At 42.9% G+C, this 24,533-nt stretch overlaps 1 protein-coding gene across 1 annotated transcript in view; it reads left to right on the plus strand.

Annotated features, from left to right (window-relative positions):
• The window catches only part of iqsec1b (IQ motif and Sec7 domain ArfGEF 1b), a 238,265-nt gene that overhangs the window by 194,011 nt on the left and 19,721 nt on the right, over positions 1-24,533 (plus strand). The window contains 3 exon segments of the mRNA XM_028576976.1: positions 18,389-18,668; positions 20,428-21,689; positions 23,573-23,734. Coding sequence (XP_028432777.1) covers positions 18,389-18,668; positions 20,428-21,689; positions 23,573-23,734 — 1,704 coding nt within the window.

Consider the following 24,533-nt stretch of genomic DNA (forward strand, 5'->3'; position numbering starts at 1 on the left):
GTGCAATGCTGTCCAACAAATGTAACTACCCACCTCAGCCTCTCAGTGTCTATTCTATTACTAAGTAGATAGTCTCGCGTTGCCAGACTTTCCTCCACAGCGCTGCGGACGAGGGTCTGGTTAGTCCCCACAGCATTCTGCCATGGGAGAAAAACGTGCTCTGATTGATTGGCATTTCTTTAAACCAATCACAATCATCTTGGGCGGCGCCAGACGGAGCCACGGTGCCTCTGCTAAATTGCCTCGGGAAGGAACTTGTTTTGGTGGAACATGCGTACGTTCAAAAGTAGTTTTAGTCAACATGGCATCATGACTTTGCGTAAACATACACGCCACTTTCCTAAAGCCAAATGGCGTGTTATCTGTACGCATTTTGAGCTATCCACGTGTATGTCTACACTATATACAGCGGATGTAAACGGAATGTCATCAAAATATAGACTACTTAGTAGGACTGGGCGATATGGAGAAAATCAAATATCACGATATTTTGACCAAATACCTCGATATCGATACCGCAACAATATTGTAGTGTTGACTTTGGTGGGTTCACAAAATATTTACACAATGAGATTTTAGATAAATAATCATCAGTAATGTGGATATAATGACTAAGTGGGTAAAGGTGAATAATAGAACAGTTACAACAGTCTGGTAAGTTCAGAAAATGACATCACTTTACTGTACTGCAGCCTTTAAAACCAGGATAAGACCATATCTAGTCTCATATCATGATATCGGTATAATATCGATATATTGCCCAGCTCTACAACTTAGTGATAAAGTTGTTTGCCACAGCATTTCACTAGGGCTACATTTTCATTGCTTCTCTTGCTACACTTACACTTTACATTCACACTGCTCTGGCGTTTCAAACCAACACTGACGCCAATGTTTCGCCTCCTGATTGAACCACCAGCAACGAGTGGAGTACATGTACACGCTGCCTCCTGTTTACCCCGGCACACGCATGCCCAGCATACGATCATTTTGATGAAAATATGTGGTTTGGGCGTGTTCATTTAAACGGAGATTAGTTCTTCTACTGGAGCTAAAATCACTTTTCCTCCTTCACACATAGCCGGTGTCCGGCCATTCTCAGACACAGTCTGGGCACGCTCAGCCGGGCTGCTCTTCCTGGAGCAGAAAAATGTTTATGAATACTAATGAAGCAGCAGCTCGTCCACCAGCGCCTCAGGTCTGCGTCGCTGCGAGGCTCTCATCTGTTTCCAGTGCAAACATGTCAGGATCTGTTGTGTGTTGTTGTGCTGTGTGTGTGTGTGTGTGTGTGTGTGTGTGTATGTCCCGTGCGAGGCAAAGACATCTTGACTGCACGTGACGAGGGAGATCAGCTGATTTTGAATGTACGCTTCTGGTTTACTGAATTAGTTATCTAGCATGACTTGGCTGAAATCTGATTGTTTAGGGCAGTGGTTCTCAACCTGGGGGTCACCAGCACCAACCTCAATTATTATTATCAGTTTTTTTATGGACAAAATCTCAGTTGGGCTTCCCGAGCCCGCCTATGATGCAGTGCCACACTGTATCTATGGATGACATCTGAAAAATGCTTCCTGTCTTGAGTCATAAGATAGCATCAGGGTAGCTGAGATTGTCTGCACAGCGCTCAGACCTGACCATAACAAATACCGAAGATAGGCGCTGATGATAAAAGCTCAACTCTGCGGTGGAGCACAAAAACAGAAAGTAAAAACTTACCAACGTCAAAGGCGTGACGTTGATTGATTTTGAGTCAGAGGCAGAGCTATATCTTCTTTTCTGTAGCTGAGATTACATCTGCCGGGTTTCTTAAAGGATGAATCTGGTTTATTGCAATTTTAGTCGTTTTGGCCATCATTCCTATCGGTAACAATAGCGCTGTACTCACAAAGTTCATTGCTGGGATCTGAGAACGAGCATACCTGAAAACTTAGAATGGCTGAAAAAGGTGACACATTTTATACCCCCCTAGTAGGGCTGGGCAATATATCAATATTATATTGATTTCGTGATATAAGACTAGATATCGTCTTAGATTTAGGATATCGTAATATATCGTGATATGACATAAGTGTTATCTTTTCCTAGATTTAAAGGCTGCATTACAGTAAAGTGATGTACTTTTCTGAACTTACCAGACTGTTGTAACTGTTCTATTATTTGCCTTTTCCCCACTTAGACATTATGTCCACATTACTGATGATTATTCATCTAAAATCTAAGTGTGAAGTTATTTTGTTAGAGCACAAATTGTCAACCGTAGAATATTGCCGCGATATCGAGGTATTTGGTCAAGAATATCCTGATATCTGATTTTCTCCATATCGCCCAGCCCTACCCCCTAGCATTGTTCCTGACTTCATTTAAAATTAATTTGCAGATCTTTAGGTAATTAGTTATTTTAGTTTAAATCATTTTTATTAAGAATTGTTGTCATATACAGTCGGAAAGTAGTGACAAAGATTTGGTATAAATGTACTTTGGCCAGCATGACCATGAAATGGGTATTAAATTACATTCTTTGTGGTAGTAAAAAGGTCTTAAACTTCTTAGGGGTGTTTTCACACCTGTAATTAATTTGCTCTGCTCCGTGGAGCTGGAGGTCCTTGGAGCGTTTTGCCCTTGGTTCAGTTTCGTTTCACACAGAGAACGATCCAAGCGAACCAAATGCGTCACGACAAACCACTCAAGTTGGATGACTTCTCTTTTTGGTCGGATGTGTCTGAGAAAGTAAATACAGGAGGTAAATACAAGGTCCTGTGTTCTGGACTACTGTAGTGCATATTTCTCACATCTCCACATTCATTAAAATAATTTCAGCTCTGACTTGCGGCGTACACCTGGGCCACGGTCAGCCACAACAAAACGTAGGAACGCGTTTATTTAAACTGAAACAGGGGTGCATTGACACCCGGCTGTGTGTCTTTTTTTATTACCACGAGTTTACAGACACAGTAGTGACGTCACTGCTGTCGTCGCTACTGTGACACAGCCACTTAACGAGAGACCCACCCATCACTCAAGAGAAAACGTACCGAAGCGTACCGGTTTTTTTGTAACCGGGCCGAGAGAGCCGGTTGTTTTGGTCCGCACCCGAGTGTGATTGCAGTGTTCACACCTGCCTTAACGGAAAACCCTCAATTCAACCGAACTGAATTAGGCAAGTGTGAAAACGCCCTTAAAATGAGCTCCTGCAGAAACCCTGTACCCTTTGTGTCCTTTGTAAACGTCCTTCGCTGTTTAAATCCAGACTTTCCGATTGAACTTAAATAGTACAGGGGTGCTTACTTTCGGTTTTACCTTGGGGTTTTGATAATCCGGCTAAACTGTCTGTTTGTTTACTGTCTGATCCTCCGACTGCTTGTGTTGCTTGATCCATCAGACTTTGTTACAGCGACGTTACAGCACAAAGATAATCAAACCCAATGTGAAACGATGGAAAATACTATGGAAATAAGACAACAATCCTTTAAACCTACCTCAGCCTGTGTCTGAGTTTGCTCAGTATTTCCTTCTCACTACAATGCTGTGGCTTATTGGTGTTGGTTTGGCACTAGAGCCTACAGACAGCTCAGGAACAGGATGGAGGAAGAGTTACAGCAGGAGGATTAGCAGAGATAAGCTGAATAACTGCACACTGGTCAGAGGGGCTACCACAGCACAGCATAAACATTGAACAGACTCAATGCCATATGGTCATCAACATAATATCAGCTGTGTGGGGCAGCATGTGAATGTTCCAGCCAGCTAGTAGTTATCTGTCCGTGAATCTGGGGGGCGGAGCTTCTCAAGGGGGGGTTGTATTGGTTTGGCAGTAGAGTTCAAATATCAACAATCTTTGTGCAGCATCACTTTCTGCACCTTTAAGTAAATCCTCTCTCTCTCTCTCTCTCTCTCTCTCTCTCTCTCTCTCTCTCTCTCTCTCTCTCTCTCTCTCTCTCTTCTCTATCTCTCTCTCTCTGGTGGAAAGGCTCGAGGCTGAGAGGACAAGGCCATTGCCTCCCTCTGAAGGCCACACGTGGGTGGGTTGTGAGCTCAGGGATTACAGGGTTGAAGTAGAGCCAAACAGCCTTAAAAGAGACACAGTCAGCCTGCCGGGCCGGGCCTGGGCCACGCTCAGTCTGAGGTGTGGGTGGTCTCACTTTGCCAGACCCTGCTCCAAAGCACGCTGGAGGAGAGTCTGACTACTCCACACAGCATTCGGGGATGGGAGGAAAAACGTGCTCTGGTTTATTGGCATTTCTTTGAACCAATCACTAAATAGGAAAAGCTGTGGTGCCTTTGCAAAATAGCCTCGGGGAAGGAACTTGTTTTGGTGGAACGTGTACGTTCAAAGGTTTTAGTCGTGCAACAGAAAACTCCGTTTGGACAGATACCATAGTCCTCATTAAACGACCACAGTTTAAAATGCCAACACAAAGGAAGCCCAAGGCAACGGATATCCGGCCGAAATTAGTGAAATCCGGCAGTAACGGAGCAGTCCCGGAAGTAGAATGTTAAGGATATAGACCAGGGTGTGGGTGATGCAGCTGGACGCCGGCCAATCGCTGCCTAGATATTTGTTTTTTTATGTCAAAATGAACGTGTCTATAAACAGTACATGATTCTTACACAGAGAGATAATCATAAACGTGCTGACATAGTGTATTATCGGTGTGCCCTACGTACAAAAACATGCTCCAGTCTTTGCTCCGAGTTGGGAAACAGCATTTGTTGTTATTTAAATAGCGTGTCTCTTTGTATACATTTAGCTCTGGCTCGTAATTAAGGGGAAGTGGATTGTAGAAAGAATTAGGTCAATTATAATTTCATTTTCCAAGCAAGAACAAACACACTTAAACCCAACCCTGGAAACGTAAATGCTGCTCTTTTGAAACACAATTGCTGTTTTTGACTTTTTTATTAGCTTGTTTTGTACAACCAACTAGAGCTGCAAAGATGAATCAATTCATTGTTATTTTAGTTGTCAACTATTCAATTAATCGCCAACTATATTGATAATTGATTAATTGGTTTTAGTATTTTTTTATGAAACAAAAACGTATAACTTCTCTGATTCCAGCTCCTTAAATGTGAATATTTTCTAGTTTCTTCACCCCATGGAATTAAAAAATGAAAATAATCGTTACAGCCCTCCAACCCCAAAGGCATTTCATTTACAACGACTTGAAAGGGAGAAAAACAGCCTCACAGGACACAAGTCCTCACATTTGTGAAGTTGAACATGATGAATGTTGCATTTTTGCTTGATGAACTGTTTCAGCACTACGGCATAGGTTAAAGACTGATTGTGTCCCATCATGTGGAGTGACATGATCAGACGCAATCTACGTTCCACTTCCGGGATTGCTCCGATTCTTTTCGGCCGGATGTCCGTTACCTTCCTCTTTCTCTGTGTTGTAATTTTAACCTCCGGTGGGTTTATGAGGACTATGGTTAACTGCTCCTCAGATCTCTGCAGGGTAAATCCAGCCAGCTAGCTAGACTATCTGTCCAATCTGAGTTTTCTGTTGCTTAGCACCGCCCACGACGATTGTGATTGGTTTAAAGGTCCCATGACATGGTGCTCTTTGGATGCTTTTATATAGACCTTAGTGGTCCCCTAATACTGTATCTGAAGTCTCTTTTATATAGGCCTTAGTGGTCCCCTAATACTGTATCTGAAGTCTCTTTTATATAGGCCTTAGTGGTCCCCTAATACTGTATCTGAAGTCTCTTTTATATAGACCTTAGTGGTCCCCTAATACTGTATCTGAAGTCTCTTTTATATAGGCCTTAGTGGTTTCCCTAATACTGTATCTGAAGTCTCTTTTATATAGGCCTTAGTGGTCCCCTAATACTGTATCTGAAGTCTCTTTTATATAGACCTTAGTGGTCCCCTAATACTGTATCTGAAGTCTCTTTTATATAGACCTTAGTGGTCCCCTAATACTGTATCTGAAGTCTCTTCCCGGAATTCAGCCTTGGTGTGGAATTACAGCCACTAGAGCCAGTCCCACAATGATCTTTCCTTAGGATGTACCATTTCTGTGTCTGTAGCTATTGAGGAGGAGAGAGGGGGGGGCAAGGTGGAGGGTGGGGGTGTGGTCTTGACCAACTGCCCCTTTGATCGTTTGAAAGCCATGATGTCTCTCTCTCCCATGGGTTGGCCAAATTTTCTGGGCGGGCAAAGCAGAGAAAGGGGAGGTAACTTTGCTCCTTATGACCTCATAAGGAGAAGATTCCTGATTGGTCCATCTGAGCTTTCATTTTCTCAAAGGCAGAGCAGGATACCCAGGGCTCGGTTTACACCTATCACCATTTCTAGCCACTGGGGGACCATAGGCAGGCTGGGGGAACTCATATTAATGTTAAAAAAACTCATTTTCCTGCCATGGGACCTTTAAAGAAATGCCAATAAACCAGAGCAGTTTTTCTCCAACCAGGAATGCTGTGTGGACTAGCCAGACCTTCCTCCGCAGCGCTGTGGAGGAAGGTCTGGCAAGGTACATGGTGCAGCCTCTGTATGATATGGTGCCATGTAATTGCATATTTGTCTGGGCTCCCTGTTGAAAATGTGCCTTCCCAGTGCCTCTGTGTGGTGAATCTCAGCGAGCCTCTTGTGTTTCTAATGTTGTATTCGGCGGCAGGCCGTAGCATCTAGGGAGGTGGCCGTGCAGACACATTTGTCTCCAGCTACCCCACTCACACAGGCTGATCAATTTACTTATCAAGTGGAGCAGAAAGTGCAGGGTCTGTCAACAACTCTATTTTTGTCCCTGCTGGATGGGAGTGCCATGTTGTCACTCTGAATGTGGGAGAAGGTAAGCATGGAGGGGCAAAGAGATTTGGTCATTGTAGCCGGAGGTAGAGGGGCTCGGTTTAGGAGAAGAGTAGTTTCGCATTGCCAGACCTACAGTCATGTGAAAAAATTAGGACACCCATGCTAAAGTTAACTAAAAGGAGAAATAAAAAAATCATCTTTTGGAAATTGATCTAAATGCTTTAATTACAAAAATGAGGAAAAATCCAATCTTTAAGGACACCAATTTTCTTTGTGAATGAATAATGTATCGTTAATAAATAAATGTTCTTCCTTAAAATACAGGGGGCATAAGTAAGTACACCCCTATGCTAAATTCCCATAGAGAGAACCAATCATAGTCGTCTTGGGCGGCACTAAGCTCCGGACTCAGCAGCGTTGGCTCTCGGGAAGGAACTTGTTTTGGTGGAATATTTGCACCCCGCAAAAGAAAACTACACAGACAATATTATATGAAGGTAACTGTTGACACAATACAGTAACGTGAGCTATTTAAATTAGCTGATACATGGTTAAAGGTCATTGGCTCTTACCAGTGTATCACCGTGTGTTCTTCCTTCACAGCTCCACCAATCGGTCCCAAAACTTCCCAGTTAGAGAGCAAATGCCGTAAACATAGTCTTTGTAAATCTTTACAATCATTCACGAAAAGAACAAAGCAGACCTGCCTTGTTGCACGATCCACATGTTCTTCGCAACTTGCCATTTTCAGCATGTGGATCGCTAGCTCGAAGTTTGTTGTTGTGTACTGAAGCGAAGGGATTCCGAGAACGGCATAACACGGCAGAGAGGGGAAGGCGAGGGAGCAAAGCCTGACATCCAGCAGATGTCAGGCTTTATCCTGAAAATGTACTTCCGTTGACCCAGACTGAAAGGAGAGTAGTGTCTTTACTGGTGGTTATAGTTGGAGCTGTCTGCTGAGGAGCTGCAACTGGTGTACGATTAATACAAGGATGACAGTTCCTGCTGTTTCCATTTGGAGTCTGGGCACAGTGTGACAGGTGTGTCTGTAATACAGGCCCTTAAAAGGTCCTGGCAAACTCACTTTGAAAGCTCTCGGTCAGACTAATTCAGCTACTCTAGAAGGACCAGCTGTTTTATGTGTTCCTCTGTGGCTTTTTTAAGTGCGACGATAGATAATGAACACGCAAGGAAGCACAAGACAATCAGTACAGTGACATGGACACAAGTAATCTGACTATAATTAAAGAAAGGCAAGGCATGTCTGAGACACATAACTCAAACATAATATAAATATTCTTGTCATGAACAGCCTATTCTGGTTTCTTCAGGTGTTGTCATTCTACACACGCACCTCAAAGGTCATGAGGGGAACCTGATGCAAAGTGGCTTGTTTGAAAGCAGCATAGTTAGCAGTGGTGGAATAACACCACTTTACTTTTACAATGTGTTGAAGGAAACGAGCGACTGAGATCATGAACTCATTGTGAAAAGGCTGCCTTTCTCCCTGGACACTAGGACCTGTTCCCAAAATGAACAGTGTTTTGTGTCTGCTTAATCCTTAATTTCAGTATAATGTTTTTTTGGTTGTTTGATAAATTATCATTTGATCTGTGTATAATGACATAGCTGGAGCTGGGCAATCCTAAGGTGTAGAACAATAGGACAAATCCAATATATCCATACATATAATGCTAATATATAATTAGCGGCTAAATACAACCAGCATCCGCCGCTCGGATTGTATCGTTCTATGACACTATGTGTTCAGGTTACAGCGCTTTACTTAGTATAAAATACTTCTATCTTACACTGTAAAACTCTGATGTAAATTTACAGGTAAAATCTCACAGTATCTTACAGTTTTAATGTGCAGGATCATACTGCAAATGGCAATGCATTCTGGGAGAAAATAATAACATTACAGCACTATCTGCGAATGTTACAGATTACAGGTATTTACTGTTAATAATGAAAAAAATGTAATGTCCGCAACACTGCTTTAAACTCCCATATTTAATATAAAATGCAACGTTTCGACCCTGCTGGGTCTTCTTCAGTCAAATGATGAACACATTTGATGAAGGGATATATGTAGGGCTCACATTCAGCTGACACACCATCTGGCTTCAATTAGTCTGATTAGGTGTGAGCGGCCCAAATTAATACCAATGCATCTTGGGAAAAGAAAGGGAAATGCGGGAATTACACCGCAGCCAGTATATTACTGTAAATTTAAATAATATGGTCAGAAACTGAATGTCTTATTTACAGTAAAAGCTGAGCTACCCAGGCGACCCTGAAGCACATTTTTATAGTATCATAGGTGCTTATTGTCATGGGTGCCCATATATTTATAAGTAGTAATATCAGCAGTAACTGATCTAGGGAAAGTAAGGGTATTTTTGCACTTACCTGCGCAGGTGGTAGGGCCCCATTAAGTGAGGCTTAGATGTTTGAGTGTCTTGAGGAGAAGGAGAGAGAGATTAAAGAGTTGGCAGCTTGCTGAGAGGTTGTCATTTCATTTGTTTGATGTTATTTTGCCTCAGTTTGATTTTTTTCTTTATTTTTTGTGCCTCCCCTGTAGCATGTGGCAGAGATTCAGAGTTGTTTGTGAGATAAAAATACATCACTCCTCTCCTAACTGCTGTACAGTCTGGCTGTTCACTATCAAGATAGAGATAAGAGGGACAAAAATAACCCAAGGTCTGATCAAAGGCAGCTGTCTCACACTATCTCACTGTGCATTCAAACAGATGTAGTGGGTGCTAACAGCTGCAGCTTTACCTTAAGCACCATGGCCATCATTAATGCTGAAGAGAACCAACTGGCTTAGATAGTGCTGCACTTTGCTGAGTGTTTAAAGTAGTGTCTAACTTCAGCTAAACTCAGATTTGATTGGGCCAAGGATCAAGACTTTGTCGCAATTTCAGGTCTTATTCAGTTTTGTGCATCACTTGGGCTGAATTTGGGTTTTTAATTGTATTACTTTCAGCTTTGAGCCATTAAGAGATCATATTTTCTGGCACTGGTCGAGTTCTCCCTGAGCTACATAGTTAGCATTGTCCAGAGTTGCACTTCCAGAATGGAGGGTCAGGGAATTATTGTTCACATTTGTCCTCTGAGAGATCATCTTAACTCATTTTATGATTACCTCTACATTCCCAGTATCTCTCTCTGCTGCACTTTACATGAACCTTCACCATATGGGAGACATTTAGCTCTTTTTATTAAGCTCTGTAACGGCCCATAAGAGAGGCACCAGCTCCCTCTTCACTCTTGCTTATTTTATACTGTAATTAGGATTATTTTCCATGTTATATAGAGTCATTAAGAATCTATTCACCAAACATGTATAAACGTAACCAGAGGTTAGAGTGCAAAATCGGACATTTGTATGGGCCTTACCGTCATGGTGGGTCTCTACCCAAACCTATTAGCTGTGTTATCTCAGCGCTTTACGCTGCATGGTTGCTTTGGTTTGATAACATCTTTGGTCCACTTGATACACGCCCGTTGTTTGGGTAATGATGTCATTATATGGAAATAGATAGGCCCCTCACTGCTCACTTTTTGGGCTGAGGCAGGGGAATAGGAGTGGGGGGAAATCACCCTAAACATCAGCACAGAGATGGGAGGGGATGTGAGTCAAACGTTCCCTATTAGCTTGGTTATTTGTTTAAAGAATAGCTTGGCGGGCCAAGCAGCTGTTGCTTCTTCTGCGTTGTCTGTTGGAAGACTATGGTGGTGATCGTATCGTTTTAAGCACTCCTTGTTGAGCCTTTGATCAGCAGTTGTAAAGTAGTGATTCTCAGCAACTGTTTACGTCTTCAATATGAAACTGGAGGTTGACATCTGAGGTCAGTTACACCAAGTTAAAGCTCACATTACTGCAGCCGTACCTCCCCAGTTACAGCAGCTATAATGGTATATCCAGGGGTTTCCCCCAGGCTTTATCCTTGCCGCCCAGATTCTAATAAAGCCCATCTGATGCTATCGCCGCCAGAGCTTGCTTAACCTCTCTTCCATTTTTTCTCCTTACTTTGTTGACCCTTCCTGTGTAAGACCCTCCTCACCCGTGGGGCACCAGGGCTCCCGCTGCCACACGACCCAGTTTCCTCTGGAGGAATTCCCTCCCTCTTCCTGCGAACGCCCCTCCTCATAAGGCTCTGAAGAAAGGCCAGAGCTAGAGAGGTGTCCGAGAGTGAGGCTGTGCGGTTAGGCTGCAAAGCTACATTTAACCCCGGAATGGAGTAACAGAGGGCAGGGTGGTGATGGGGCTGGTGTAGGGGCTCAGACGGCAACATGTGGTGTCTGCAGTGTGCCTCTGACAGGTCCTTGCTGGAGTTGGAATCAGACAGCTGGTAAGCCCGACTTTGAGTGTGAGTGTGTGTGTGTGTGTGTGTGTGTGTGTGTGTATGTGTGTGTGCGTGCATGCTGGACAGTGTTGGGAAGGTTACGTTGAAAATGTAATAGGTTACTGATTTCAAGTTAACCTATTTATGATAGCAATGTTTGAGCCATTATGTAGCTTTGCTGTTTTGGTTTGTTTATATACCACGTTGGTGTGATTTATGCATATGCAGTTTTGTGTTTGATCACTGAGTGGAGCATTGTCACCGGAAAGCATAAAGGTAATCAGCCAGAGGTACACAGGTGGGTGGAAAAGGGGAACGCATACAGCTTTTCACCGTGTTAGTGGCCTGAGGAGGGATAGTGTTTTATTAGTGTTTAGAGGGGAAAGCAGAATAAAACCTACCTGAAACAAAATGGACATATTGATATATACCTGTGCTACGGTGAGCGTGCATCGTCATAAAGGGAACGGGTCATTCTGAAAGATATTTCAAGTATGAAGTCTATGGAGATTGATTTATTGGCAGCCCAAACCACGCGTCAAAGCATTTCTCCCTTTGTCCCACCGCATTGGCCTAATGTAGGTCAGGTTAAAAGACTCTACAAGAAGTGTAACTTTAATGTATTGAAGTAATGTCACTTATTACATTTAAAGCAACACTAGATAACTTTTTCTATTGGGGGGGGGGGCATTTAGGCCTTTATTATATAGGACAGCTGAAGATGTGAAAGGGGAGCGAGAGGGGGAATGACATGCAGCAAAGGGCCCCAGGTCAGCGTTGAACCTGCAGCCGCTGCAACAAGGACTGAGCCTTTGTACATGGGGCGCACGCTCTACCAGGTGAACTACCCAAAAATTTATATTATTCAACATATAGCCTAGCTTTTTTACAGAAAATATTCAGACGTAAGCCCCAATGTAATCAGGAACAATTTAACAGGTAACTGTAATTTAACTACACATTTTTTTCCCAGTAACTGTAACGGATTACAGTTACCTTTATTTTGTAATTAAATTATGTTATGCTCTTATTGAATTGAATTGAATTGAAAAAACTTTATTAATCCCGATAGGGAAACTGGTTTGCCACCAACCATACAGCAATCGAACACAATACACAACTAACAGACAAATAAATAAATAACTTACATGTAAGTTACTCCCCAACACTGGTGCTGTGTGTAGAAGTCGTAACTTTTAATGGCTGCTTCACTTGTACTTTCTCTCGGATTTGGCTCTGAATTTGTCTCATGATGCAAGTTGTACATTTTGCTAATGGTCCCTTCCTCATTCATGGACTGCTGCCAGACTTCACTGAGATCAATTTAGAAAGCATTAATTAATTGCCTTTAATGCGGTGGATTTTGTGCCAGAGTAGAGCTGCTGACAAAATCGGCAAGGAGCACACTTTGTGTAAATAAAACGCGCTTCCTTGGTGATTTTTTTCATTTCTCCTCTGTGTGCCAAGCAAGCGAATGCAGCTGAGTCATATTATACTGTTCTTCATCCAGTGATCTCTAACCCATATTGAATTATCTTAAACTGATTTTAAGAGGAACTCACTCGTGAAAAACAGCCACGGCAGTCGGTGTGAGTACATAGCAAAACAAAGAAAACCAGAAGAAGGCAGGCTTTATGTGCGTGAGTGGCAGGTTGGAGTAATGAATTCACCAATGCGGAGTGACACGGTGTGAAGAGGCTCAATTTGAGGAAGCCTCTCAGTGGCACGAAGAGACGAAGTGCGTCTCCAGGGGAGCTGTCCTCACATCACCTGCCCTCTCCGCTGGAGCCATCGCATCACCTTCCACTATAAGCACATCATTAAAATTCTATTAGCCAGCAATTTATGCGCAGTCATGGTATCCCTGTAACCCTTTGTGGGTGTTTGAATTGAATACTGTAATTTAATCCAAGGCACAAGGTGAGGTGCACACCTTTTTTATGTGGATGCATTCTCCCATTGCCAGACCTATCTCCACAGCGCTGTGGAGGAAGGTCTGGCTACACCACAGATACATTCTGGGATAGGAGGAAAAAAAAAATGCTGTGGGTTGTTTGCATGTCTTTAAACCAATCACAATTTGTCTTGCTAAGCTCCGTATACAGCGACTGTGCCTCTGCAAAATAGTATCTGGAAAGGAACTTGTTTTGATGGAACATTTGCACCACGCAAAAGAAAACGCCACATAAAATATTAACTGTTCACACAATACAGTAACGTGAGCTATTTAAATTAGCTGATACATGGTTAAACATCATTATCTCCTACCAGTGTATCTCTGTGTGTACTTTGTCTTCAGCAATCCCACCAATCGTTCCCAAAGTGTCCCAGTTAGAGAGGAAATGCCGTAAACATATTCTTTGTAAATCTTTACAATCATTCCCCAAAAAACGACGAAGGGATTTTGAGAACGGCAACACACAGAGAGCAGAAGGTGAGGGCCAAAGCCTGACATGTCAAGGCTTTATCATGGAAATGTACTTACGTTGACCCAGACTAAAGCTTGATTTATGGTTCTGCGGAGGCTCCACACAGAACTTTCGCCGTAGCCTACGTTAAGTGGCCTGAAGTTGTGTGTTGGTGTGTGCCTAGATCTATTTAGGACAATAGCAGAGTTGGCGTGTGTGTGTGTGTGTGTGTGTGTGTGTGTGTGTGTGGGGAGTGTGTGGTAGAGAGAGTGAGAGAGTGACGGCGATTAGCTTCAGAACGGGTAGCGACTCTAGAGTCATAGTGAGAGAAACAAAGTGTCTCCCCTGGGCTTTCTGACCACGGTGGAAAACCTTTCGCAGGAAAAGTTAACCTTCTCCTTGTACGTGTGTACATGGACGTGTACTTAGATTTTTCGAGAGGTGCACGTCAGGCTGCGCCGAAGGGTCTGGCGTAGGTCTGTGTAGAGTTTATGCAGAAGCATAAATCACTTTTAATGTGGAGGTAATCCCGGACAAATAAAGGGACCCTCCACTGATATGACTGTATATCCCAAAGTTAATTTAGCAGTCACAGGGAGTACTACGCAGCTTGTGAAAACAGTTGTATAATTTCTTCTGTGGCTCTAAAGGAGCTTTAAGTCAGAAAATGACTCAATTGACATAAGAAAGCATGACCCACCTCTGATTGGTTTGATTGGTTGGTTGTAGGGCTGCTCTCTCTTAATCGATTAGTCGACTAATCGGTCATTTTGGTCTTAGTCAACTTAGATTTCTTTAGTCGATTAGTCATGTTTTATGCTCTTTTCATGCTGAATGACTTATTTCCAAGAAATGTACGAGCACATCTCTGGTAAACACAAGAATTAAAGTGGTGCTTTTGCATGACTCTTTGCGGAGAAACTCAGATTTACAGATCTGTCAATTTAAATCAATTAGTCGATTAGTCGATACGATTGAATGAGTGTTAGTCAACTAAGAATTTCTTCCATCGAGCACAGCCCTAGTTGGTTGGGTTAAGGCATGAGACTGAGATTGGTTAAGTTTAGGAATATGAGGGTAAGGGTTAGGGTGGGTCATGCCTTTGACTGCCCTCCGGACCCTGTGCATCCCAAATGAGCTGGTGAAGAGGCAGACAGAGCCGGACGAACGGTAAAATAAACTTTATGGATTTGTTGACAACCACGACCCACTGATGCAGCTGCCCACTGGGATTTGTCCCAATATGCCAGATGGCCAGTGCTCATTTTGGGGCCATGGTCTGTGACTTCACTAGGGAAACTTAAATAGAAGTCTTTGTAGTATAGGGTTAGTGCTTTAATGGTACTGTGTTAAGGCAAGATAAAACAGAAACCCATTTTCTTTTAATATTATGATGACATTTCATTGCATCAATAGAGGGCAAACCCATTTTCTGTCCATGTGATGATCACTCGCAGTTTGTTGAGAATTAGGTTCCCTCTGTCTTGACATATTCTAAGAACTTTGGACTCCCATTTGTCCTCTTCTGACCTTTTTATCCAGTTCGTTTCTGCCTTTTAAATGGGATTTTTTGTGGGGGAAGGATATTCATTTTAATGAGGCTGGATGAATGCCTGGCACCGACTGTAGAAGTCTTTCAGTTTAGTCGACAAGGATGACCAAGTCTCTCTCTCTCTGTCTCTCCCTCTCCATCCCTCTCTCCCTCTTTCTCTCCCCCAGTCGAAGGGAAAAAGGGAATTGAATCACTAACACTTGGACTGCTGAGTGGGTTCATACATATTGAAATTGAAAGTGTCTTTTATATTTTGCAAGGAATGGTTATCCTGAACCACCCTCTTTCCTATTATGGTGAAGCTATTTTTTCTTTAAATACATTGCATGGTTCTTTATTGTGTAACTAAGAGCAGAACATCTTGTTCAGTAACTCATAATGCAACAAAACCAGCAAACGGAAGACATAAACATGCTTGACAACTAAGTGCTATCATGCTTTCAGAGTACCTAGAGGCGTCTTCCTACTCTTGCTTTGAGCTGAGTGCCACATTTCAAGCATGCTAAACCTCTCTTCCATCTAAACAAATGGACATTTCCAATTAGACATCCTCTGCTGTAGCAGACGTATTACAGCCCACCTTCAGTCTTATTAAGGGGCACTTTCTGTCTGATTAGATTGGTTCCTTTTCTAATTAAAAAAATGTGTTGAGGATGTATAGGGAGGAGAACGAAGATGCTGAGAGGGTTTTTATAATGAGTATTGAGTGTCCAGCTCCGAGAGAAACAACCTTTTTTTTCTAATGAGAGATGTTATCTGCACGACGGAGCCTCAGCTTTCCTCACTGTGACTTGGCTCAAAGCGCCAAGTCCTCCAGAAGACATGACAGCATAGATTGTTTCTCATGGCCTTGCAAAATAACTCATATTGTTTGTCAGTGCCTTCCAAATCCGTTAGAAATTACTGTTACAGATATCATATTTAACCCTTCTGATCTGCTGCCGCTGTGGTCAAAGTTATGTTACATTTAGGCACAAAAGCTACATGGTAAACATTTGGATAAGGGTGAAGTCATGGTTACTGTAAGAAAAAGCTAACGTTGATTGCTTCTAGGAAATGAGAGAGACAATCTGTTTAACACAACCTATAAAGTTCACAAATTCACCGCAGCCTCAACCAATGGCGCACTAGCAACAGAGTTTTTCGGAAATTTTCCAATCCGCATGCCAAATGACCTCTTTCCCAGTCAACGGCAGGAGCACAGCCCGGTATTTACGGTAGTAGTAACAGATGAATGTAGTGGAGTAACTAAAGTAACTAGTAACTAAAGCTGGAACAGATGAATGTAGTGGAGTAAAAAGTACAATATTTCTCTCTGAAATGTAGCGGAGTAGAAGTAGAAAGTGGCATGAAAAGAAAAGACTAAAGTAAAGTACAAGTACCTCAAATTTGTACTTCAGTATAGTACTTGAGGAAACGTACATAGTTACATTCCACCACTGCGCCCTATTCTGCCTCTGATTGGCTAGTACTCGGTTCCTTCTTCACAGAATGTGGCATGAAGGAAAAGAATAACTCTGCCTGAGCGGGCTTGTATATGCTGACAGGCTTAATGCTGACATGGCTCGCTGATTAACAAGACTATTATAAAGGTTGCCGACGCCTGATATATACTGTATATTACTTTTTTAGTAAGATAATAAATTTGGTTTAGGACCTATTCAGATGCCTTCCTTGTTCTCGTGTCAGCAATTTGTCTTTGCTGAGCTGTCTTTCAGTGCATTTAAGTATTTGATATGTCTCTTTATAGCCTAATGTGCATTTAGTCTTCTTTTATTGGCATCCAATATCTGCGTCTGTAAAAAGAAAAATCTAATTAAAAATCAAGGTTTCTGTCTCTGGAGAGGGACAGCTTGTTATTGTGTTATTTCGCAGATGGCAGAGCAGGTTGCTGCTTTTTCTTTACAGTAAAAATGGCTTTGGATTCCTCCAAGTGGTTAGTTATCCCCCTCAGGTTATGACACAACAGTTTAAGAGGTGCGGAGGAAGTGAACATATTTGACATTTAGCTCCTGCAGTCTGTCCCGGTTGGTGTTTGTGCTGCTGTTAGCAGACAAAGATCCTTATTGATCTTAGTATTAATTTAAAGGTGTTGCTTCACGTGCTTTCATCATTGTTGACATTGTGTCGCTCAGTTTTTTACTGAAAGATTGAGCTGCTGATAGTCTATATCCACGATGTTCCACTTCCAGGATTACTCCGGTGCCGTCCGAAATTCCGCTGGATGTCCCTTATTTCCGCCGGATGTCCGTCACCTTCCTCTGTCTCTGTGTTGGCGTTCTAACCTCCGTCTGATTTGTGAGGACTATGGTTAACTGCTCCTCAGATCTCTGCAGGGTAAATCCAGACAGCTAGCTAGACTATCTGTCCAATCGGAGTTTTCTGTTGCACGACTAAAACTACTTTTGAACGTACACACGTTCCACCAAAACTAGTTGTAATTTGCAGCGGCATCGATGCTCCTTCAAGACGATTGTGATTGGTTTAAAGAAATACCACGTTTTCCTGCCATCCCAGAATGCTGCGTGGACTAGTCAGACCCTCCTCCGCAGCGCTGTGGAGGAAGGTCTGGCAATGCGAGACCAAGCTTCTGATAATGTCCTTGTGATTTCAGTGTTTTTCGTGCCTTATGTTGGATCTTTGGTATTCATAATGTATTCAAAGGCATCAAGCTGCAGTATAGCAGTCTCATAGCTGTTTAGAATGGGTTGAGTTATTTTCTGCATTGTAAAGGGAATGATTAAAGACGACAGGCAGCAGGGTGTGGTGGGATTCCCCACCAGTAAGACATTCAGTACATAATTACAAATACACACTGATATAACTTGAGTGGCATAATACAAACTAGACACACATTTAGCATTACTTAACATTACAATAGTCTTATTTAGCCTTGGTTGGTGAACTAACCAAAGCAAATAGGTAAAGTATGTGAGAGTTTTAAATAGATTTTCTTACGCCCTGTTTTTTTTGCAATAATGTGTTATAATAAAGTTCCTTGTCTTAATAAAGGACTATTAGCAGGCAATTGAAATGTGTTACCTTGCACTATAATGTTTAGATAAACAAAGACACACTGAACAATTATCAAAATAGCTACAATTAGGAAAAGAAATCTTCAGACTGCTGCTCTAGATTCTCTCACTCATACTGTACTTATATAAATCCTGCCGGCAGTGTCAAATTTCCCGTTTTCCATCTGTCACAAGCTTCTCGCTGAAACACAAAGCAGTGCATGCCCTCAGGGTGATGAATCAGCAAAACTAACGCTGCGTGCTCTCTCTCTGTGTGTGGTTTCTGTTTGCAGTGTGGAAGGTGATGCTCCAGGCAGCGAGGCGGGCGCCTCTGTGGACCCCAGCAGCGGCTACAGTTGCATCCCAGTGACCCGCAGCGGCGGGCTCGGCCCAGACCACCTGGACAGCCAGCTCTACGGACACATCCTGCTGCCCAGCCACCTGCGTCCTCGCCGACCCAAGCTCCAGCACTCCCAGTCCATCCTCCGCAAACAGGCCGAGGAAGAGGCCATCAAGCGCTCGCGCTCGCTCTCCGAGAGCTATGAGCTCTCATCGGACCTACAGGACAAGCAGGTGAGGGGGGTGTACGCAACAAACAATATCAATATCAGGCTGGTTGATGTGTTTGAAACAATATCACAATGCAATGCATTCCCGTATGATATCGTACGAAAATATGCGCGCACCAAAACGCATGATATCCTACAAAACTAGGAGAGTGCCGGCTGGTCACGTGACGCCGGCTGGCTATCGGTACAGATCCACTTTTGCGACACGACTGACGCGTGGTGTCGCGATGCCTCCCCTCATTTGTACGTTGATGGGCGTTCCTTTTTCCTCCATTTTTTCAACGTCTAGCCGAAAAAGGATCCCACGTTCTCCCCGTCTCCTCTGTGCTCTACTTCTACTGGATAGTTGCGTCGTGTTCAACGGATTCATTTGCATAAAGCTGGGCATCAGCCAGGAGGTAGGTTGGGGTGGCGGATGAGTAAAACACAGGACTTTCACCCGGGAGAGCCGGATTCGCGTCCCGCGTGTGCCGATTTTTCAGCCGTTTTTAAAAAAAAGAATTTTCCTAAACCTGTTTCTTTCCTAAACCCAACCATTTACTGTTTTCCTAAGCGTGTTTTGTCGTTATTTTCCGTGTTTTTGTCACTGTTTTGTTACTAAAGCCTGTCCCTGTGTTCTTTTCCTAAACCCAACCTTTTTTTTTTTTTTTTTTTTTTTTAACAGGCGTGTGACGTTGTTCTCGCGATAGTACGTTGCGCGTTCTCACGATAACACGCAACGTGGCGAGGCCACGTGGTAGGTATGTTTACATCAGCTGTATACAGCGTAGGCATACACGTGGATAGCTGAAAATGCGTACAATAACACGCCATTTTGCTTTATGAAAGTGGCGTGTATATTTACGCAAAGTCATGATGCCATGTTGTGCACGGACAAATGGATCTATACCGTTATGTGGAAACAGGGCTGATATAGGGGGCTGATGTAAAACAGCCCTGGACACCGTCCTATTGATAGGTATATAACTGTAGTGTAATGGTCTATTTCTCAGTCATAGTTTAGTGTACACTGTGTATGTAATATACTGTACACCTGACTGATTCCTTTCCGGTATGGTCATTTTCTTCCTTTCTTAAATGAACGATATTTAAACATTACACCCACTATTAATCATTTTATATTTTAGTACTCTCTTACTTGAATATTTTCTAGTATGTCTTTAATACATCTTAATTTGTGGTCTTTTTTATGTCCGACAACACCACAGTCCCCAACTATAATCATATTTTTCCTCTAAATCTTGTTTTTGATTGTTCTTCCAGAGCAATTCTTCATCATTATTCGGGCCATTACCAGTTTATCGGTCAAAGTGGGTTCCCATCACAGTTCAACAGCGTTGATGGCATTTTTAAATGCCATCAACGCTGTTTTTAGTTTTCTAAGGCATGGCAAAAGCAGATAAGGCAGCAAAACCATTTGTCAGTCTGTCTAATGTGTGTTTTCAAAGGTTAAATTCTTACTTTTGTAGCCAGGTGAAAACAGCTTTTGTAAAGTAAATTCTCTAGATGAAGAGTTATTTTAAGTGATAGACCAAACTTTTTTTGTGTGTCTACAGGCTTGACAAAATACTTTTAAATCAGGGTCCATTAACTAGCTTTTTTCTTTATCTTTTTCACATTACCAAAGTTCTGTACTTTGTACTATATCAACTGCAGCCCCCTTGAGGGGGGCCCAGACCACAGGTTGGGAACCACTGACGTAGGCTATTCCCAGGTGTTTCTCAGATGCATTTATGACACCAACTTTCCTTCTCTACCTGCAGGTGGAGATGCTAGAGCGTAAATATGGTGGGCGGTTCATAACCCGGCATGCAGCCCGCACCATCCAGACAGCCTTCCGCCAGTACCAGATGAACAAGAACTTTGAGCGTCTTAGAAGTTCTATGTCTGAGAACCGTATGTCTAGACGGATCGTCCTATCCAATATGAGAATGCAGTTTTCCTTTGAAGGACCTGAAAAAGTCCACAGCTCCTACTTCGAGGGAAAGCAGGTCTCGCTAACAGATGACAGCACCAAGATCGGTGCGCTGGTGCAGTCAGAGCACGGGGGGGAGATGGTGCAGGCCAAGACCCCTACGACACAGAGCGACTTCACGGACGCGATCACAGAACTAGAAGACGCCTTCTCAAGGCAGGTCAAATCTCTAGCCGAGTCCATAGACGACGCTCTGAACTGTCGCAGTCTGCACGGTGACGACAGCCAGTCGGAGCCGGGGAGAGGCCACCAGGATCTGGACCGGGAGGTCAGCAGCTGCCAGGTGAAACCCTCCCACCCCGCTTCAGAGCACCGCAAACTGGATGAGATGACGGCATCTTACAGCGACGTCACCCTTTACATCGACGAAGAAGAACTGTCGCCGCCGCTGCCCCTGTCTCAGTCTGTGGACCGACCTTCCAGCACAGAATCCGACTTGCGTCAGCGTTCCCTCAACTCTTCCCAGGACTACTGGTCCCTGGCTCATAAGGATGAGAAAGGAGACACGGACACCAGCTGCCGCAGTACACCGTCTCTGGAGTGCCAAGAGCAGCGCTTGCGGGTAGACCACCTACCCTTACTGACCATCGAGCCTCCGAGCGACAGCTCGGTGGAGCTGAGCGACCGTTCTGACCACAGTTCTTTGAAGAGGCAGAACGCGTACGACCGTAGCCTCACAAAGCAGCAGAGCAGCCCCAAAAACATCAGCCACAGCCTGCCGCCGCGAGGGCCCTCGAGAGAAGAGGACGCCACCCGCCATCGGCCACGGCAACTGGAGGCCCATTTGGCCATCAACGGCACCGCGAACCGGCAGAGCAAGTCCGAGTCGGATTTCTCCGACGGCGACAACGACAGCATCAACAGCACCTCCAACTCCAACGACACCATCAACTGCAGCTCCGAGTCCTCGTCCAGGGACAGCCTGAGGGAGCAGACGCTCAGCAAGCAGACGTACCACAAAGAGACTCGCAACAGCTGGGACTCGCCGGCGTTCAGTAACGACATCATCCGCAAGAGGCACTACCGCATTGGCCTAAACCTCTTCAACAAGTACGTACATTCCACTACACAAAACACAGAAAAGAAATATTTATTAATTTAATGATTAAGTAAGGTAGTGTCTCCAAACTTACCTGAATTATAACTTGTCTCCTGCTAGTTGTACTACAGCACTTACTTATTACTACTACTACAGCCTTTCTGTGTGGAGTTTGCATGTTCTCCACCATGTTTGCGTGGGTGTCCTCCGGGTGCTCCGGTTTCCCCCACCATCAAAAACATGTACTAGGTTCTCCAGGCAGTGCCCTTGATCAAGGCACTGGCTCAGATCTGGAGTTGGTCTCCGGGCGCTGTAATTGGCTGCCCACTGCTCCCTTGAGGGATGGGTTCAATGCAGAGAAAGTATTTCGCTACATGTATGTGTATGTGACAATAAAGTACCTTTACCTTTACTTAGTTATAAAAAACAAGCATATGCCTGTTTTTAAAAATATTTTTGTATCTCTTTTTGGTGTTTAGTAGACGGTCCCTAAGCAGTCTTGCCGTCTCAACACCGGAACTAAACAGAGCTGAATTAGCACAACTTTTATGCATTTCTTTCACGTTTACTGCAGTCAGATTCACTGTGTTCACTCAGAAGGAATCCCTTCACATGGGTAGGCCACTTGTAATGACATCTCCAACATGTTAAGAGGCTAAAAGCATGTTTAAAACCTGCCCTGTTTCAGCCTCCTGGGTGCTAACGCTAGCAGGAGGATAACTCGGTGTAGGCAGCACCAATTGTTTTTGTTTTTTTTGCTACTGACAGCACTACGTCACAACAAACAACAGAGCTACGTGTTGAAATAGACCGGAAACCTCCTTTAACAGTTTATTATTGCTCACATCATAACATTATATATAATATTAAGTATTTGTTAATGATTAAGAAATTGTTTCTAAACCGTCAATAAACATTATTTGGATGGCTATTATAAATCTGCATCTAATAAATATAAGACCTTGTTAATTGTTAATAAAGCATCTACAAACATTATTTAGATAGTTATTATCAGTGTACAAATAATCAAATAATCATCTCTTTTGTAGATCACCCAAAAAAAAGATGTAATGGGGCCAAATAATGTTACTTGATGCTTTGTAAACCATTTATTAATCATTAACTAATTATTATAAGCATTAGTTGCAACTTTATAATAGCCATTCAAATAATGTTTATAGATGGTTTACAAACCAATGATTAACTATTGACTATTGCAGTAATAACCATCTACCTAAATGTGTAAACTATTTTTTTGATATTACACTAAGTAATAATAAAATAACATAAATTATAACATTACTAATAATAAGTAAACATACTAAATCATGATTTAATTGTTTGTTAACAGTAAAATAACTATTAACTAAAGTTTAATTAACTCTGAATTTACCATTTATTAGTGATGGTTATTATAAAGTGTTGCCGATCCGGTCCATTACTTATGATTTAGGGAATGAACCCAACATAAAATGTGTATGCACGTAAAATGTGCAGTAATGTTGACTGAAACACGACTGTCTGTCTGTCGTACGTAAGGTGCAAGCCAGCCCGGGACTCATTCTGCTTCACTTTACGAGGAGTGATTCATCTGAGCCTTTGCAATTCCATTTAATCACAGATGATTGTGGATTTTGTTTCTTACAGAGCCGGCCATTAAGTTCCTTTTAATCATTTGTGATCAACACCGCAGAGATAAAGTAGCTCCGTCCTACCCACTCCCAGCCCTCATCTGCTTCCACCCCGTCCCTCCCTGTCTCCCTAAATCCTCTCCCTCATCTGACTGACACACATTTGGCCAGGGGCAGAAGTGCTCTGGGATAATCACAGATTTGGATTGTGTCCTCACTCCTTCCCATTTTCTGTGTCTCTCTACCCTCTCCTATGTCTCCAGGAAACCAGAAAAAGGCATCCAGTATCTGATAGAGCGAAACTTTGTTCCAGACACTCCGGTGGGTGTGGCCCACTTCCTGCTCCAGAGGAAAGGCTTGAGTAGGCAGATGATTGGCGAGTTCCTGGGTAACAGGCAGAAACAGTTCAACCGAGATGTCCTTGAGTGAGTTTGCAGCAAGTAATGTCACTGTCCTCTTTTTGATGCATTTGTACGTGCCGATTGGATCATTTTGTCTCAACCCGGAAATTCTCCAAAAACAAGCTTTTGATTTGGCTTGCCAACTGTGCCAGTGCACAGAATTTTATTCTATCTTCCTCCCAGGAACATAAATATAAATCATTTGGTTGCAAATAGGGTTGCCAGCTTGCAATCTGCACTCATTCAAACAGTATTTTGAGTTTCTGAGTACTGTATAATGACTCAAGTTACATCCAGGAAATAAACAGAAATAGAATCCACTCAGGAAATTGCTGTGATGCTCAGATAAACAAACGCTCTCCTTTTATATCCTTCAGTCCTTAAAGAGTAAAGGCACGTCTTATTTTGTGGTAGTGATTCTCAAACAGCACCTCTATTTTGTGGTTAAGACTGGACAGACTTATCTGAAACACACTTGAAGTCCTATCAGACCCCACTGAGATTCAGTGGAGGATAAGACCAACAAAGGCCCGTCAGTGTCAATTTGACAGGAATATCTAAAGGGCTCCTTGAGAAAATGTCTATTAATCCTGATGTGGAAGAAATCTAGAAAGCATAGAAAAATGTTCTCAGGTCCTTTATTCAAGTTAAAGGGCCAATATCAAAGTGGAAAAATGCTCCATTGCAGGTAAAAGTCCAGCATTTAAACTGCACTAATCAATGTTTATTTGAATATGGACAGATGCTATGACATAGACATTTGTGCAACAAATCTCCAATGTTCAGCATCACAGCATTTATAGTTAATGCCCAAACAAATAAA

Source organism: Perca flavescens, chromosome 4 (assembly GCF_004354835.1).
Source record: "Perca flavescens isolate YP-PL-M2 chromosome 4, PFLA_1.0, whole genome shotgun sequence".
Taxonomy (NCBI): Eukaryota; Metazoa; Chordata; class Actinopteri; order Perciformes; family Percidae; genus Perca; species Perca flavescens.